The sequence below is a fragment of the Patagioenas fasciata genome, chromosome 20, assembly GCF_037038585.1.
Source record: "Patagioenas fasciata isolate bPatFas1 chromosome 20, bPatFas1.hap1, whole genome shotgun sequence".
Lineage (NCBI taxonomy): Eukaryota > Metazoa > Chordata > Aves > Columbiformes > Columbidae > Patagioenas > Patagioenas fasciata.
This window is the reverse complement of record NC_092539.1, coordinates 6,673,299-6,692,319: the sequence shown is the minus strand read 5'-3', so window position 1 is coordinate 6,692,319 and position 19,021 is coordinate 6,673,299. Positions and strand designations below refer to the sequence as shown.

At 45.7% G+C, this 19,021-nt stretch overlaps 1 protein-coding gene across 4 annotated transcripts; it reads right to left on the bottom strand.

The window, feature by feature from the left end:
- Nucleotides 1-223: 223 nt before the first annotated feature.
- LRRC8A (leucine rich repeat containing 8 VRAC subunit A) lies at nucleotides 224-18,224 on the bottom strand. Of its 4 annotated transcripts, none has more exons than XM_071817438.1 (4): nucleotides 18,203-18,224; nucleotides 16,517-16,642; nucleotides 5,689-7,852; nucleotides 224-2,319 (listed from the first exon to the last, which is right to left on the bottom strand). In XM_071817438.1, the coding sequence occupies exons 3-4, from the start codon at nucleotides 7,843-7,845 to the stop codon at nucleotides 2,044-2,046; spliced, it is 2,433 nt and encodes an 810-aa protein (XP_071673539.1). In that variant the 5' UTR covers nucleotides 7,846-7,852; nucleotides 16,517-16,642; nucleotides 18,203-18,224; the 3' UTR covers nucleotides 224-2,043. The 4 variants fall into 4 exon arrangements, with proteins under 4 accessions (XP_071673539.1, XP_065709907.1, XP_065709908.1 ...); XM_065853835.2 differs by lacking the exon at nucleotides 18,203-18,224 and adding an exon at nucleotides 18,111-18,188; XM_065853836.2 differs by lacking the exon at nucleotides 18,203-18,224 and adding an exon at nucleotides 17,748-17,838.
- Between the last annotated feature and the right edge of the window lie 797 nt (nucleotides 18,225-19,021).

Here is a 19,021-nt window from a genome sequence, read left to right as displayed (position 1 = left end):
CAGCATCAACACTTCCCCATCTTTTCAGTGGTGGCCCCAACTCTAATACAATTTCAAGGCACTAACCCTGTTAGAAAGAAGAGCAGCTTTTTCAGTACCTTGCTTTCCAGACGAAGAGATTTAATTATATTATTCCCTGGACTGTTTAAACTTTTCATAATGAATGGACTAAGGGAGGCAGAATTTACATCTTTCTTAAAAGTAGTTTTATAAACATATCTCCTGGATTTTAATGTAGCTTTATTTAAGCATCTGAACATCAACAAATCCAGAGCCCAGTTAACATCATTTGTGTTTTCAGCATGATTAGTGTATATATTTCATATCTTACATCTGATGAAGAAAGCCACAGCGTGCCTTATTGCCCCAGCATCCAAGGGATCACCATAATTCACCAGGCCGGGGCACTCCCTGGGAGCTTGCCAGGAATCGGTTTGGAGGAGGCTGCAGCTTTTGTACACATGGGACGCCCCCAAAGTTGCCAAGCCCCAGCTTGCAGCACTGCACCTCAGGGCCAACCTGTTGGTCTGATGCAGAGTGTTACAACCAGGACCTGGAGGTCCTTGAGCCTCCTCTTCCTTCTGATGGGAAAGACCAGACTTTGGGTGTATCACAGGCACACCTTAACCACCCCACCTTAAGGACATGATTATCAGTAGCTATTCCAAGTTATCTACCTCTGCCAGCGCAGACACTTGCAGTTTTATTTTTCTGTCAAACAATACCAAACAGGTCAGACTTGTTTGAATCAAGCCTGCTCTGTCCCAGGGATCTAGAGGAGCTCAGTCCATGGAGGATTCTCATATCGCTCCTTAAAGCTGATGGAATGAAGGAGAGGAAGAAACAGGAGACCAGGTCCTTTTCCAGCACCACATTCAATCAGCATCAGCCTCCTACTTAAGTCAAGAGGTGTAACAGGAACTGACAGCTGTTAAAGTGAGGAGGACAACACAAGAGACCAACCAAGCAGGTCTGTAGACCGCGTTCATGAAAAACATTGGCAAAGCATTTAACAACTTAACGGGGGGGCAAGAGATGCAGAGAAAAACCGAGTGCTCCTCTCCACCAACACCACCAGCCCCAGGAGACACCCTGGCCAGTTGTATGTTCATATTTGATATGTGACAAATTACCAGGAATGTAAAAGTAGCTTAAAAACTTTAAAAGCCAGATCCTGAAGCAACTCAATGCTTCTGGGAGAGTAGATTAGACAGTCCCACTGCTTTTTATCCAGATTTTTCTCCCACTTGCACTATAACCATCCATTTCAGAACAGGCTAAAGCTCTGGAATTACGTCAGTTAGTGCTTCCAGCACAAGTGACTTGAAACTACTAAAATAGTGCAACCTTAAAGGAGCAGATATAGTTTGGGGAGGGTTTGTTCCTTCTCCAGGGCAGAAGAGAAGGTACAGAGTGCAAAGGGGACCAACATTTGGTAAAAAAAAAATAATCCTGCATTCAAGCTGATGTCTGAGATCAATTTATCCCCCAAATCTTAATGCCAGCATGTAGATAAAAATCAGCTGTCTGTATCCTATCCCACCCCACTGTGGGGCCTCACTGCCTGAGTCTGAGTTGAGGGGACAGTACCAGGTGTCACATGCAGAGATGGAAGTTCAAGAGGTTTCCTAGTCTCTTGATCTTTGCTTGCAGGACACTCTCAGTCCCTGACATGTATAAGCCCCATTTGGAGCAATGCAGCAATCCCCGCATTTCATTTTCTCCTCCATTCAACGGTCATTTCTTCTCACCAGCACCATCCACCTCACTTTCTGTCCAGAACAGCAAGACCTTTTACTCCCACTGCCCCTTTCTCAGAGGCCGACTAATCTGTCTTGATCCTCATCCTGATCCCAAGCTTCCCCCAGCCTGCACCTGAGGCAAGAAGCCGCCTCATTCAGAGTCATGTTTGTTCAGGGACTCCTTGGCTAGTCTGGTAGTGATCGGAGGGGAGAAAGGGGAGGATCTGGGGAAAGGGGGGGCTGGAATGGCCTTTTGTTTCCTTCTAGTTGGTCAGACGCTTTTCCCTTTTTTTCCAGGGGCTCAGGCTTGCTCTTTGTCTGCCCTCCACAGCCGCTCTTTGACTTCCAAGGGCAGCGTGTTGAACAGGTCCTCCTCTACCACAAGCCCACTGCGTTTCAGCAGAGGACACTCTCCCAGCTCCACCGGCAGGCACTCCAAGCGGTTCCCTCGTAGCTCTATTTGTGACAGATTTGTCAGCTCTCCGACCCGGGATGGGAGTGACTGCAGCACATTGTTTCCCAGGTGCAAGGTTCTCAGTTTCCTGCACTGGAACAACTCTGGTGGGAGACTCTCAATCTGAAAAACAAAGAAAGAAATCAGTCATAAGCAGAGTCACCAGCAAACATGGACACGTGCTCATAAGAGACCAACAAGCCCACACAATGCTTCAGGGTTTACAGAGCACTTCTTTTGGATCATCCACTTCTCCCCTGCTTTCCACCATAAGGACTGTTCCCAAAGTCACTACACCACAATCTGTATGTGTCTTTCAGACACTCTGCTGCCTGAGTTAGAAGAAACCACCAATGATGGTGGCTAAAGCTGAAGATATCACCAAGGACAGGATTAGAGGACCAGAAAGCAGCTCACAGCTGGCCTGTACTGTCACACACTCCATCAGTATCAGCTGCTTTCCATCCCAAACCCTTTATACCATCGTTGATCACAGCCCCTTTGCACAACTGGTGTCACGCTGAACACCAGAAAGACTGGATTTAGTCAGCACTCCTAGTTTGGCTGTTGTAAGAGAAGAGGTTACAACAGGTATGACCTCCAGACCCTGAAAACTGGGACTATTCTTCCATCATTTCTGTCAGGCTTTAAAATGTTGCAAAGACTTTCTAGGTTCCAAAGCACAGCACAAGTTTTTTTGACAGTGCAAAAATGCAACCAAAAAAACCAAAGCCACCAGCTGTTAGCTTTCCCACCACCACCTTCCTGTACCCATGAGTCACTAATTTAATAAGGCTTACTTCTATTAAAACCTTTTAATAGTCCAGCCCTCCCATTGAATTTCTAGGAAAACACTATGGCTAAGGTTTAACGAACACCAGGCTAGGAACTGAACATAGCAATTCAGTATTCTCCCCGTAATTCAAAGTCTCATCCTGGAGGCTACAATTTGCCTTTAAATACAACCATGTCCTTTTTTAAAACTTAAATTATGCATGATATCATTCACAGCTAAATTAGACTGTAATCAGTTCTGAATGAGATGAAGTCCAAGAAGAAGCCGAGACCAGACCAATAAAACTCAGTTCAATTCAGTCATTGTTACTGGTACTGTCAATTGTTTTACAAACAGCAACATGCAATTAAATGATCACAGACTCTTGAAAATAATAGTGTCATTTAAAGGACAAGTATTGGTTTAGGAAGGAAGCAGTGTGCTGTAATGCAGCCTGCTTCCCAGAATGGTGCGCCAATACCAGCCAACTCCTGAAGTCTCTATTTGCTGAGGCTGCTGAGCTAGGAGAGGACATCTGAGATAATTCCTGGCTTTGGGAAATGCCAGCCTGCCAGTCCTCCTGCTTCCTGCAGTCACTCTTTACTGTAAGTAACTGGGTCATCAGAGCCCCATGGCAACTGTGGCCTTGCCAGGCACTGGTGGAGGATACAAACAGCCCAGCTGTTCCACCGGGTCCTCACCACCTTTTGCTTCAGAACAAGCTGGAGCTAAGGCTGCTCCAGCCTTCCTCTTGCATTTTTATTTTCAGGTTTTTTTCAGAGATAAATGGGTGGTGTCGCACTGTGCTGCAGAACATGGGGCTCCTTCCAGCTCCTTTTCATCCATGAGAGGCTCCACCCCAAGACTGCAGAGGATACAGTGCAGATTAACCCTCGGAAGCTGTGCCAGGAAGGTTACCAGAAGACAAAGGTACAAAGTTGTTTGAATTCTGAACAGTAGCTTTAAAAAAATAAACACACACTCCCTCATCTCTGTTTAATGCCATCCCCAGAAACCACCAATATCAACCCCACTTGCACCAAGAAAATATTTTGGGTTTTAATGTAGTAGGAAATGTGTGCATAGTGTCAAGTTTACCAGAGCTCAGGTCTCCCGTACAAATAGATGCACGGCCACCCAGTCCGTTAGTGCTGGGCAAACTGGGTGAGAAGCTGTTAAACTGGGATCGCTGAGCGGCTGCTGCTTGTGCCACTGAAGAGTGACAGCACACAACACAGGCTTGAACTTTTCCAACAGTCGCTTCAAACTGCTGGCTGGAGTTTTAAGAACTCTGTGTAATACTGAAATGCATTAGTAATTAAATACTTGATTTGAGAGCGTTTCCCCTGTGAAAAGCCAAACCACAGCAGAGCTGTGCTGTCCGACTCTCACAGGCAATTTGACAGTGTTCAATTATGAATATATCTTGCCAATAGCAGTGAGGATCTTGATATATGACAGTGAAAACTAGGACTGCTCCGGGACAATTCTATTGCGTATTCCCCAAAGAACCCAGAAGCCACTAATTAGATCTGTCAGCAATTTGTAGTTATGTTACAGCCTTTTGCAACTTCAGGTGGTAATAAACTCCGAGAGAAAAAGAGCCTCCCAGGAATTTGCAGACAGAATGAATGAAAGCTTCAATGAGACATTCAGCTCAGCAACCCAGTCTGTGCAGTCACAGACTGATCTCTGTGATACATGGTAAACTGAGTCCCTTTAATTGCAAACACAAGAACAAAAATACAGGGGAAAAAAACATGGGTACAGTTTGCTGTAAGCAAATAAACACCCTCCACCAGAAGGCAAGAAACGTGTGGCAATCAGGCAGCCTGGCACACTTCACTATCCCCTCTAACCCGCCCTGTGCTTCAGCTCAGACACTTAATGCTTAGACTTGGTCTACGTGGGATTGCACAAGAAAACCTGCAGCCATCAAACTGCAGTGCAGCAGGGTGCCATCGTATTTCCTGCCCTCTGAACGTCAAGGAACTGCCACAGTTCACATTTTCACATCCAACTGCCAGTTGATAAACCTGGTTCAGTTCACTCTGCCCCGACTAAGTACAGTGCAGAAGATTGCTCTGCTCTCTCCAAAGTCTCCTTCGGGAAACAAAACAATGACTTCTAAGAGTGAGAGCTTAAGAACCATTTTTCTTAAGTCTTTCCATATTCTGCTTCTCACAAAAAGTACATGCTTACAAGACCAAACTCCCCAGAAACACAAAGTACCACAAGCAAAGCTGTAAGCCGCACACATAAGTGCCCCAAGGTGGCCGCTGCAACGATGTACGTACATGGCTGAAGCACACAGGCCTAAGTGCATAGTTCTAGATTAAGACTACAGTTTCTCAGATCTCCATTTGAAGCCCCAAACTGATGTCAATCTAGAGACTACAAGCTTTCTACTGCAGAGAAACAACCAACAGGCAGGATTTCTAAAGCACCTCCAATTGCCACTTAGAAGCAGTTTCTTTGTTAAGAGAAGAAATGCTACAAAACAAGTGCTGTTCTAATAAAAACTTGCCCCTGGAGTTATTTGCAATGTTTTGCCTTTGATAAACCCCTCAGATAGAAACAAAAGCTGGAGAATTTAAATAGAATGGCAGTGCCAGGAGCATTTCACACACCATTGTAGCATGTTTAATCACACAGATAACAGAAGTGCCAGAGTTACTTTTATTCAGGCAGAAACACTCAGCTCTGGGCTCACTTACCCTGTTGGCCGTCACAGCCAGATTCTGCAGGTTTTGAAGAAGTCCAACATCTGGGGGTATGGAAGTCAGATTGTTGTGGCTGAGATCCAGGTACCGAAGTTTCCGGCAATAGAAGAGCTGGGTAGGGATCTTGTCTATCTTGTTACGATTCAGGTAAAGACGCTCTAAATTAGTTAAATTGCCTATTTGCATGGGGATGTAGGCGATGTGGTTGTACCACAATTTAAGGCAAGTGAGACGATGTAAGTGCTGGAAGCTGATGATTTCTTCAATGGTCTTTAGGTTATTGTCCTTCAGGTCTATCTCCTGCAGATTGTGGAGGCTAAAGATGGAGTGAGGAATGCGTTCCAAGTCACAACGGATCAGCTCAAGCTCCGTCAAGTTGACCATTTTCTTAAGGCTGTTGAGAACAATGAGCTTTGTGCCCTCGTTGTTGATGGAAAGCTTCTGAAGATGCACACCAACATCTGTCACCACCTGCGGCAGCTTGGTGAGGTTACTCTTCAACCGTAACACCTTCAGTCTCTTCAGCTCCCTCAGTCCATCTATCACAATGTACCGATTGTTTTCGGCACTCAAATTCCCAGTCAGATGAAGCTCCTCTAGTGTCTTCAGGCTATAAATCCAAAGAGGAATCTCCTTTATGTCTGTGAACTTGATGTGGAGAGATTTCAAGTTCTCCCTCAAAAAGGCAAGGGCTGGAGCCTCAATTTTGGCAGCTGTGTGGTAGAGCCACAGTTCCTTAAGGCTGGTGAGCTGAGCAATGCTTGGGGGAATAGTGACATCGGGGATAAGCTCCAGCTTCAAGACCTCCAGCTCAATGAGGTCAAAGACTGTGTCAGGAATGCCACTCAACATGAAAAGATGCAGTTCCAGCTTATCTTGGGAGTTCTTGGTGATCCTCTGGCGCAGCTTCTCCAAAGTCCACTCATTGTTGAGGTTCAGCTGCCGCAGTTTGTTCTCACTCACCTCCGACAGAAAGACGGCAAAGCGCTTGGAATACAGGGGGTCATACTGATCGATCAGATGGAGCATAAAAGCAAAGTCATTTTTCACATCAGGAATGTCGCTGTAACTGCTCTCCTCCCGGATGGACTCAAAGGAATATTTCTTGAGCGATCGCCTCAGCATCCACCAGAGCGTGTACATGCAGATCAAGCCATAGAATATCACCAAACTGATGTAGAAAGATGCCAAGATTTTGAAGAGAGTGGCCAAAGGATGAGCACAGCGGTACATCCTGTAGCCAGTCAAGCTCTCAATGTCCACTTTACAGTCAACATCAAACGTTATGTTGTTGACATAGTAAACAGTATAGCAGATGATCAGAATGAACTTGATCACTTTGATGATGGTCTGTCTCATGTAGAGGCGATAAACTATATCTCCCTCTTCCACGTGCGTGCGGAACTTTTTGACTTTTTCAAAGAGTGCTTTGGCCTGCTCGCCTTCCTTTTTGTCCAAGACACCAGTCTCAGACCGGTCCACAATCCCTTGCTCAATCCGAGACTTTGTTCTCTGCAGCATGGGAACAGTGGCTTCCACATCCTCGCTAACTGTGGAGGATTTCTTGTCCATGGAGCCATTCATTTTCCCAAATGCTGGCTTGGTATCACTCTCCTCCACCACTGTCTCAGATAATGCCCTCGTTGTCCACGGAGAGTCAAAACACTTAAGCAAAATAGACACAAAATGCTCCAGCTTGGAGCTGGTCCTTGGGAATTTGAACCAGAAGTTGCTACAAGCCAGGAAGATGAGAGTATGTAGCAGCACCAGATAAGGAAAATACTTGGCAAACCAGTGAAGACGGTTCTCATAACACACCGCATCCACATAGTTATACTGGTGCCGGTCCAAATCATACCGGATCCCCATCGGCCCTGTATCAGTAGAGGGAACGAGACTGGAGTTATAGTAGGTACGCTCCGGGGTTGCAGCTGTCCAGCCTCTGACCGAGTCATTGCAAGAGTCTTTGGTAACCCATTTACAGGGCAAACAAATCATTTTGTCCTGGGTGACCTGAAGCGTCCCTCCAAACACCGCAATCATCAGCATCACTATGGAAATGTAGTCTGTGAAGACGTCCCACCATGGCTTCAGGATGCGATACGCTGGCTGAGTGTCCGCAAAGTAGCGCAGTTCAGTGACTGGAATCATGATTCACCTGAAAGGAAACCAGAAACAGCCATTACTAGCTTGAAGTGCTGCTTTTCAAGAGGGCATCAGGAACCTCACATTTTAAGTGCTGGCCCAGCAAGACTGGAATTAGCAGACACCAAATTTCAAGTCACTTGCGGACAAATGATTGAGACTTCCTCCAAGTAATTTGCTACAGCTGAGGCTGTGAAATTGCTTTGTTGTGACAATTCATTTGCCAGCGAAGACAGCAAATATCAGAACTGGTGCTTATCATTAGCAGTCTGTGGGGCAAGACATTCACACTTAAAGAAAGCTCACAGGGCAGACAAACTACCCCAGCCGGGCCAGTATTTGGAAGTTTACTGTTTTCTGTGGCTTTTATTTCAGGGATGAAGGAGTCTGCCAGCACTACAAGAAGTGATAACATCCACACACAGAGCGTAGTTGTCCAGAGTTTTTTACTGTTTTTACAGAGCTAGTAAATAATAATTCTGCATTTGTGCGTTTCTCAAACTGCAGGGGCAAGGAAGAAGATTTACATACAATAGTTATATTTCCTAGAACCACTTACTTCACTGACGCAACTCAACAGTACATTGATCAAGCAAGCTGGAAAAGAGAACAAAGTTGCTTGATATCGTGACTCTTCTTTCCAAGTAAGTAGCTTTGGTTTCCCCCCTTTTTGCATTAATTCTCCAAGGAAAGATTAGTCCCTCGCCCTCTGATAAACTCAGTACTGAAATCCTGTAACAGCTGCTCTTTGCCCTATTTAGTTCAGAAGCAGAGGAAGGGGGAGACAAAAGAAGAATTCACTTCCCTGACCAACCACTCCCACCTAGAGTTCATCTCAGCTGGGATTTCAGTGTCACAAAGGAAATCCAAAGGTTCTGGGAAGCAGAGGGTTTATGGCAGTGCTTGTCCTGTCCTTCAGACTTCCAGACGAAAACTTCAAGAACATTCTTCAACAACCCATAGAAAGTGTGGAAGCCTGACTGATCCACAGGTAACTGTGAACTCACAACTTTCTCCTGACAGGCAACACAAGCAAAGAATAGGAAGTCATTGTAACTCCTGCTAATGATGGTGAGAAAGCAATAATATCACCTCACACTTGCTAGCAAAGTCCAGGAGTAGGACAAGCACTAATCTTTCAGTCATTTTGAAACTCGCATGAATTGTGAAGAAGGAAAAGCAAAAATTCAATCGTGCTTCCCCAGCCCATGAGGTATCGTTTGTATAGACAGTCCCAGTAAGTCCTGGGGGCTGCAGGTTCTATAAACCCATGGCCAGGACAAAGCTTCTTTGACGAGTGGGGTACCCATAGCGCCTGCTTGGGTAGAATTCAAGTCTGTATTTAAAATGAACTTCCAGCACAGAACCGCACAGGAAGCCCTTCCTAATATGAACTCAAAAAGCACCACATTCCCTAGAGACACTAAATACAGAACTCTGTTCCCTGGTATGCTGCTTACAACAATAAATGGTAACATGCCAGCTCTGGCTTAGTGCTACTTGGAAAGGCTGCAAGCAACTAGAAGTGGTAGATTGAAAGATGAAGCATTCGCCCTTCTGCCCATCCAGTTCCAATACTACGTTAGTCCATCACAAAAGACAGACTGGGGTCACTCTAATGTATGCATTCTCTGAATACATGCACCTCAGGGAGAGAAGTCCATTTGTAAGATACATTTGAGAAGAGCTGTCTGTGCATACTACAGAAATACTAATTCCAGGATAAAACAGAGTACAGTTATCTTCACAGCCTCAGCACTCCAGAAAAACTCAAAACTGGTAGCTAAACAGCTCCCTGAATCGCAGTTCCTGGTGATGTACATCTCTTCAGCTTGTCTACACAGACAAGAAAATTCAGAGTCAAAATCCATTTTATAATCTTTATTTTCTGCAGAAGAATCTATGCTCTGACAGAGGCCCTTAATTGCTACTGATAGTAGCCTTATCCATCCCCAGGCCCCTTACCCATCCATTCCCCCCCTCTTCAGAAGCACCAAAACTGGACATATACCCGATTTATTTTATTTTTGCCCCTTTTTTCTGTTAGGACCCCTACTACACCAGGCCAGGAAAGCAAGACAACTCCTAGAAAAACTAAGAAGTCGAGCTACTGAAGGTTTGAGAGCCAGGGCAGGACTGCTGACATGCTGCTGGACCACACGGAAAAACAAACACGACAAGAACGCACATGCCCTCGCTGTCACCCTCTGTAATCAGGCTGATTACATCCAGGAGGTAACACATATTCCACCATACCATTCCCTGCTCTCCATAAATACCAGGTAAGATCCTATTCCTCTTCATTTCAGGAATATGCGGCAAAAACCACTGATATTGTTATAAAAGAACAGTGTCCCATGATAGTCCGTTATGGCTTGGTGTCAGCATTTAAACCCTGGTAGGGTGGAACAGGAAATCTCCTGCCTTCCAGTAACAATGACAGGGTCACTGGAAGATGAAAAGGACATTCATAGCAAGTCCCCACTCCTCCGGGAGACCCTGTTCAAGTCCTAGGCAAACAATAAAACTAGGGGCCACCTTTACAGAAGCTGGAATTTGCCATGTCTTATCTAATCTTACTCCAAGCATCTGCAGTAAAAAGGAAAATTGCCCACCAAACACTTGAGAAAGTAGGTGGGAAAGTTGCATCCCTCCTCACCCGGATTTCCCATGCATGCAATCCATTTCTAGTTCCTGAAACAGCAGCTTTTATCAAGATGCAAATATCTTTATTTTGTGAACTACATTTTGTAATCATTTTAAAATGTTATTCTTGTTGCAACACTCACCCTTCTGGATCAGAGCAAGTAGTTTTGCTGCTGAAGTTGATGACAACAACAGACTAACTCCAAGAAGTCGGATTCTCAGGGGCCATCTCTGTCACTCAATGTTCCTCTGCGCAATAGGATTCTTCCCATAGACTGTGATTCAAACCACTATATAGAAATCAACCAGGTAGCTGGAACACAGACTCTCCCAACAAGTACATGGGCAGGACAGAACGATTTAAACAGAGGATATTACTTTGGCATAAGACGAGGAATAATCCTTGCATGAAGACACGGCCAAAAATAAAGTTACCTCCCTTGTGACCAAGACCAGAGCAAGCTCCACAGGACCAGCACGCAGACTGCAGAGATTTCAAGCTTCTGCTCTTTTCGGGAGTTGAACTCCAGCAAGCTTTGTCAGCAGGAAAGAGTTTACTGGGAAGAAGCTTAATTTGCTAAGTCACTTCTGTCATGTAGCCTCACTGAAAGCTGAGCAGAGAACACACGAGCTCAGCGAAGGAGTTTACTGACGGGAGCAGTCATAACTGGAAAGGAAGCACCATGTCAGAGCAGCCTTGGTGCAGAAGGATCTGAGCTCCTTTACCTCAAGTTGCAGAACTTGCTGGTTGGACTCAGAAACTCCCCACATGGAAGACATCGATACTGAGATTTTGAAAGAGTGTGTTATTCAAGTTCAAAGGCAAGTTGATTTCGCTAAACTTGCATAAGCTGATAGGTAGGAACATCTCTGCCTAAACTCCTGTCAACTTATCAGAAGCATAAGGAAATATGTTTTCCAAAGGTATAATTAAATAGGCAGGTTTAGGTATTGCACACTGAGGAAAAAAGAAAAAAATCTTACAAGTGTGTGTGTCAGAGGTGTTTCAAGTTCTGCATTCCACAGTGCTTCCCCAGCTACCACAGTCCCCAAGCAGACCGCTCACCCCTGCTTCCTAAGAAACAACTTTACCTTTGAGGGTTTCAGCTACACCAAAGCAGCACTTTGAGCACTACAATTCATATCTAATATAGAACAACCCCAGGACAGTTTATAGCAGCAGCCTCAGAGATCATACCAGGAAAGATCTGCATGCTAAAGCCTCATTACTATACAACAGAATAAATCCAGCATAAATAAATACACTTCTAAAGACCTTGCACATTCTACATTTAGATACTACGCACCTTCGGCGTCTGCAGATTCCCCGGCTCCACACTCGCATCCCGCAGCGGGATCCTTTTGCCAGACGCTCATCCCTGTCTCAGCCTGCTGGGCACCCACCTACTACGTGCAGCACGGCCTCACCATTAATGCTGAACAGGCTGATTCGACAGAAGAAACAGCAGTTTCAGACTTACATAACCAACCTGCCAAACCTACCCAGACTTCAGCCAACCATAAGCATCACCAAGTACTAATCCTATGTTTTACTAGACACACCTGGGGGAGAAAGATAATCGCTCGTGTTAGGAGAACAGGGACATTCTGAGCACACCACACCTGAATAGTAAAATCAGTCAGAACCAAGATTAAATGTATCTGGCTGACAGAGACATCACAAAGCAGCACGTACCTTAATAGATAAAGGCTGACAGAGCCGAGAGCACAAAGGCTTTCCACAGCCCCCAGGATCCCTGTGATATTTAACAGGTTCAAAGCATTAACAGAGCAACTGCTGCAGGAGCAAACATCCTCAGATTTGGACAACTCCTCTATCCAAAACCACCCAAGCTAAACAAGTGAAGATTGACTTACTGTTGACAGACACCTGGCTGAGCAGTGCTTGAAATTCCCGCCTGCAACTGCTGGCTGGCATATCCAGATAGGGACAAAGTGAACAGAAACAACATCGCTGTTCTGTTCCACTGGACAGTTTGTCAGCTTGACTCATTTACTGAATATTTGATCAAGACTCCTCTTTCCTCCTCCTTTCTGTGGGCCATTCTGTTACTAATGGTGCTACTTGCAAAACAGGACTACACACAAGATCTCATGACATGCAGAAGAATTTAAGTTTCCACCCCTTACTTGCAGGAGCTCCCTCAAACCAGTGAAGTCCTCCTGACTTCAGTGGCATGCAGCTTTCAAGTGAGGTGGCCTCATAATAAAGGTTTAGATAAATAGACATGGATACATCGTATGTTGGATCTTGCAACTCTTTAGTTTCCACTACAGGTATTTCTAATTCTCAGTGGATTTCCTTGGAAGAGTGTGGACTTGCAAAGCAGAAGTCAAGCACTGCTGACAGAATTTCTCAACTCACAGAAGCCCAGAGAAACAGGGAGGTAGATAAGGGAAAGAAAATACTTGATGATGTTAAGCTTATAGCCCTGAGTATTGACAAGCTACAACATGTTGAAATAAGATTTCAACAACACAGAGCTTCCCTGCCAAGCATGCTGCCACCTGAAATTCTCAAGAAAGGCATGACACAGAGTTTTTTGTTCAAAATCCAGGAAATCTAACTGTTTTGCAGGTCAGAATGGGACTGGGAATTTACGTGTCTCCTCCCCCATGTTTATTAGGCCCAGAATTAAAAGGAAAAATAACGGGAGACTGAACAGAGCTGCTTTCAAGTACCCCTCAGAAAACTTTCTGAGCACAAGGACAGCCACACAAGTAACTGGAAAAGTCCAAAACATGCAGTGGAACAGCTCATGTGCTTTTGTCCTTTGCTGTTTAGAAGTAAAACAGCAATGAAGCCAGATGCCAAAGCCCTGACCAACAAACAATTTTCCCTACCTCAGGCCCTTTCTGCATTAAAAAATAAATCCCTCCTGAGGGACAAAATGTCTTCTAAAATAGAGAAGTGAACATGTGAAGTTTAAAGGGTCATTTAGCATTTGGACTAGCAGATAGAGCAGTGAAAACAGCAGCTGCCAGAACTCACCCTCTTCACTTAGTGGAACAGCCAGTGAACTCAACACGGAAAGCAACGTCAGTTGGTTTTCACACAACCATCCAGCAGCTGCACGCAACGTTCAGCCGCACCCGAGCCACAAGACACAGCAGGACAAAGCAAGCAGATGGGTCACAACATCTTTATTGAAGTTCATGAAAAAGAATAATTCACCCACGCTGCGGAGAGCACTTCATCATCCTTACAACTACTCCTTCGTTGTCAGTCTTGCATCTGACGGAAAGAGTCATTCTTCTTTTAACAGTCCCGTGCAACAGCTCCTGTTTGCCATCACACAAGCAAGCCTGTCCTAACAAGTACAGGGAAGAACATCTGCACCACCAGGACAATCCGTGCTGGAGACCTGGCTTGGCCTGCCACATTTTCTGCCTTCTGACAGCATTTTGCCCCAGCTGCACAGAACTGAACATAGTCTGAAGTTATCAGCTTCACTGGCACTTGAAGCAGGGACTGTATGTTGGTGTCATTCAACTATGTACATTTAAGTGCTACTGGGTGACTTACAACAGTGATGCAGACCAGAGAAAAATGTCTGTGTCAGCTTATAAATTATGAATGTACATGGTCACAGGCTTCCTATCCAAAGTTAATTTTCTCTTTGCCATAAAAAAGATGCTTCAAGGACAGGGCACTGGAGCTTGTCTTGAAAAAGTACAAAACACTCCCTTGTACTGACTAATGCAAGTGATTGCATTAACTCTGTTAGTAATTAAAGATAAACAGACTGCAACAGCATTGACTTGTAACAACCAGAACAGCTTCAAGCACCCCACCAGCTGCAGGAAAAGGCTCCTCAGCATTTAATTCCAGCATTGAGAAGAGTCATCCAGAAAAACATAACCAACTGTTTTCAGCTGAAGACAGAAATGGCGGACAGAGCAGAGCTTTGACATACCTAACAATAGATGGAGAAATCAAGACACTAGATTCAAAGTGAGTAAAAACTTTTAAGGATAATCTTAATTGATTGTTGATAGTCACAATACGCATAAACCCATGAGTGTTGCCACAGCTGTTTTCAAGCTCAAAGGGATGAGCCCTTTAAGATGAAAAAAGATGCAGATGAGAGCAAAGCAAAATAAGACACCAACTATCAGCACAATAATGTTTAGCCTCAGTCTGAGGAAAGAAGAGGAGTAAGAGCATATTCACTATCAGCCTTGCCTTCAGGAGCATGTGCTCCAAAACACAGACTATGACTTGAGCTCAGAACATTTTCTGAGTGCAGTAGTCAATTAATAAGGGACAAGCCATCTAACCTTTGATCATCAAGATCTGATAAAGCCAAGACTCTAAAGGAGATCCTGTTAACAAGTCCAGTACACAGCTCTGCTGTGCACAAAGGTAGGCTGGAGCTAGAGAAGCATCTTGTGAATTTGTCACAAAAGAGGAGCTTTGAGAATTGTCAAGGTAATTTTATAGCAAATGTTAACAATGCTTAGTACACAAGGAAAAGGAAGCACTATTATTTCAGCAGGGAGGTCACAACCGAATAGCTTTTAGTTTCAAATGCAGTTTCACAGCAGTAAGAGGGCTGTGTATAATCCAGCTATATGAACAGGATTTCAAGTTGGAATACAAAATCCATGCACCACGTCAACAGTTTAAGGAAAAAGCTGCTTGGAAGCATTCAAGATACACTCTTCAAAGCATGTAGACTGTTAAACATCTGTTCAGTTTTAGTGCGTATATCCTAAACTAAGACTGTTTTTGAAAACAACTGAAAAAATGCACAAAGGAGGCTCACCACACTGCAGCTGTATACATTAACTTCTAATAATTACCAAAATGCATCCCATCCCCTCATATTAAGGAGCCCCACACAAAACTCCTAAACCTTTCTCCTCTGTGCCCCCCACCACTCACCTGACATTGCGCCTCCCTTTCCCTAGAACCAAGTAAGCTCAATCTAACACCAGAAGAGAGTTTTCACTTCCTTTTTAAGCACTCTGCTGAACAAAATCCTTTAGAATGTGGAGGAATTACATGAAGGCCTCCAAATAAACCTGCTCTAATCACATGGCAATAACACAACTTATACATCTGACCACCACTGCTTGTTTAAAAAAAAAAAAAAAATAGTATCAGAAAGCCCTAAACCACAGACCATCTTTCTGAATGCCTGCAGCATTTACTAGAATATAAACAACTCAGTAAGTCATCACTGGAAGGCTTCAGGCACTCCATATTTCAAACATGGAAACATCAGCTTTTAACACATGGCTTCTGGCATACTTAAAGGAAATATTTATGCATGTTGTCTTTGACCTACAGGAATAAAGACAGGGTTTCCAACAACCATGAGAGGATCAGTACAAGAAACAGATCAGTGAAATGCCAGAACACTAACCAGAACATCAGATGGGTCTTAGGGATATGTATATTCCAGAAGCAACATGCTGCATGTTTCACTGCTCAGAACACAGCCAATCTGGACAGCATTTCTCATCTTGAAGATAAGCACAGAATTCTGCAATACCTTTCGTCACTACTAGTGAAGAACCAAGGAAGGAGGGAGTTTCTTGCAACTAGTTTCTGTCATTGCCTAATTGATACCCGCACGAGTGACAAGCCAGTGCACTCGAGTTCACTGTGAAAAACCACCCAGGAGATGCCTGCACAGCAATACAAACATCACCCCGCGGGGAACGCAGGAGCACCCACCACACTCACCAAAACATTTACTAAACAGTCCTCAAGTAGCCAGGAGTCAGATGTGCGGGTGAATAAACATAACAGTTATATTCTACTTTGGACAACACTCAGCTCCTTTACTCTTTTTTTCATCTTCAAGCTGACTAAGGGCTCACAGAATTTAATTAGCATACCACCACTCTCCCCATATCACCCCCTGATCAACCACCTTTCATCCTTGCTCCTTATCAGTCATCTCATCACTGCCCTGTGCTTTCCAACTATGTTTAAGTAGCATCCTGGTCATTTTTTTGGCTTTATTTTACCACTCAAGCGCTGGCCTGCAGCCCTTACCCTGCAGCTGGGTTCTGCTATCTGCACTTCAGTTCTCTGTGCTGGAAATAGATGATATTCCTGCGTGCTGGATCCTGAGCGGGTGCTGAAGCGTTGCATTCCCCACACGCCATGGGAACAGCTTCCCTGAAAGGAGACAGAGATCATCAGCAAAGAAGAGGGGATTCACTTCACAGAGGGCCCGTGTTATGTAAAAACTTTGTAAAGGATTACTACGAAGCAAAGAACAACTCATAGGGTCACTGGGAACCAAAAAGAAACACCCTGATACACAGAAAAGTGTAAGAACTCCAAGAGCTAAGCGAAACTCTTGGGAGGAAGGAATCTCCCAAATTTGTTATTCAAACTAAAATGACCAAAAGCAGATGTTGCAGATGCAGCCAAAGGAGATGCTGAATATTAATACTAAAACTAAACCTCAACTTGTAGAGACAGATTAACCTCCTGGAAAAACAATATTTTTTTTAACATGGAAAAAAAAGGATTAATGACTTTATTACCTACTTTCTAGTCTGAAAAGTCTGAATTTTTTTTTTAAATGTTACCATCAGGAGCATCTGAAAACATAGATCATGTTCCTAAACAGTCCCAACTGAACCAACTCTCCTGTCTCCTCTCAACACATATCTACCAACACAAATCTTCTCAAAGTGGTAGCGACCTAACACCATCAACAAGAATTTCAACAGCTTTTCTTTCTTGCTTCCTGCATGTCAGCGGGGGGCATGGGAAAGCAGGGCAGGGGGCAGACCGGGCTTTGGGAGATCTCTCAAGCATCCAGCATCCTGGCTACGTAGGGGAGGACTGCAGAACTTCAGAAAGCATTTTGTCAACAACAGGGGGGAAAGGAAGAGACACCACTGGGGAAAAAAAGAATAAAAAACCCAACACAGTGGTGAAGATGTCCACAAATACATTCCTCCTGATCCCAAAGTCACCATTGGGGCTGATGGATTTTGAAGCTGTTCTGCTGCAGCTGTGCCAGACTGCTGCGGAGGAAGCGCTGAAGGGAGAGGACTGTCTGACCTTCTCCCCCACGGCCCCAGCACCGGCCCGAACCCACAGCACCCGGTCCCCAACACATCGGCTGCGCACCCGCCCCGTCTGCCCACAGGCCTGACACACCGCCCCGGGCTTCCAGAAACAGAAAACACATCCTCTGTGAGATATAAATTAAGAAAAACAGCCAGCTTCCGTCCCCAGCACCACAGGTAACAGACGCAGGACTCACCCCCCGGCAGGAGAAGGTCCCCGGAGGGGACGCCCAGCACACACGGCACCCACCTGTCCCCAGCCCCGGGCTGCCCCGCCGCATGACAGGGCAGGGCAGGGCAGGGCAGGTCGGCGGGGACACGGAGGAAACGAAATTACTGCCCAATTAGTCAGCAACCCCTCCCAGCCCGGCGCGCAGGCCCCGCCCGGCCGCCCCCTCCCCTCAGCGCTGCGCGCCCTCAGGCGCCCCCCGCCCAGCCCGCCCTCCCGCGGGGTCCCGTCCCCTCACAGCCGCCCCGCCCGGGGAACGCGCCCCCACAGCCCCACACCGCTGAGGTGAGGACAACGCCGGCCGGCCGGCCCGCAGCGCCCCGACACCCACCTGGCCGCCCGGCCCCCGCCCTCCCTCACGCCGGCTCCGGCTCCTTTTGTTCGCCCCGAGCCGCACCGCGGCGGCCCCACCCCGGAACTGACCTCACCCGCCCGGCATGGCGGCCATCAGCCCGTCCCGCCGCTACCGACAGGCGGAGGAGGGTGCCGCCATCTTGAGAACGGGCATGACGAGCGGGCACGCCGCCATCTTTGTGCAGGGCAAGGGTGGGTGGGCGGGCGGCATTTCTATCGGCAAGGTGATGAGGGGAGGGAGAGGGGAAAGTGAGGGCGAGGGCGCCATCTTGGTGCAGGGCAGCGCGCAAAATGGTGAACGCCTTAAAGGGGCCGCCACAATTCCAGCCTCAGCGCTGGGCAGGCGAAGGGAAAGGTGGAGGAGCTGAGTGCCTTCAGCTGCTGTGGTGGGACAGCAGGACTTTGGAGTACAGAATTATTATTTCTGTTAAAAAAAAAAATAGCCCCACCTCTTTATTACGGTTTATGACCCATTAATCATCAAGGCTTCTATGATTTAATTTAACATAATTCTATGTACAGCAACTCGGTCTCACAGCTTCTGTCCCTCAGCAAGAACAGAGAGGAAAGCCAGGCCCAACAAGGATAATTCCAGGCCCTGATTCAGGCTGGTATCCCTGCTGTGGAAACACAGAAGGGTTAAAAATGCCCAAACATCACCTTGTGTCAGTTTTTAACCAGTGACATCAACTCCATTTAGGGACCAGGGGCACCTGGACTGCTCAGTGAAGAAAGTCTGGTGAACATCTCGCTGGATGCCTCAAATGAAAAATAGTGGATACAACTAATATCAGCATCAAGACTAGTTAACAATAAGAGACTCAAATTGCAGCTTTTACCACTTTTTCCTTAAGAACCAACCTAGGTGACATTTCTAAAGTGGAATAT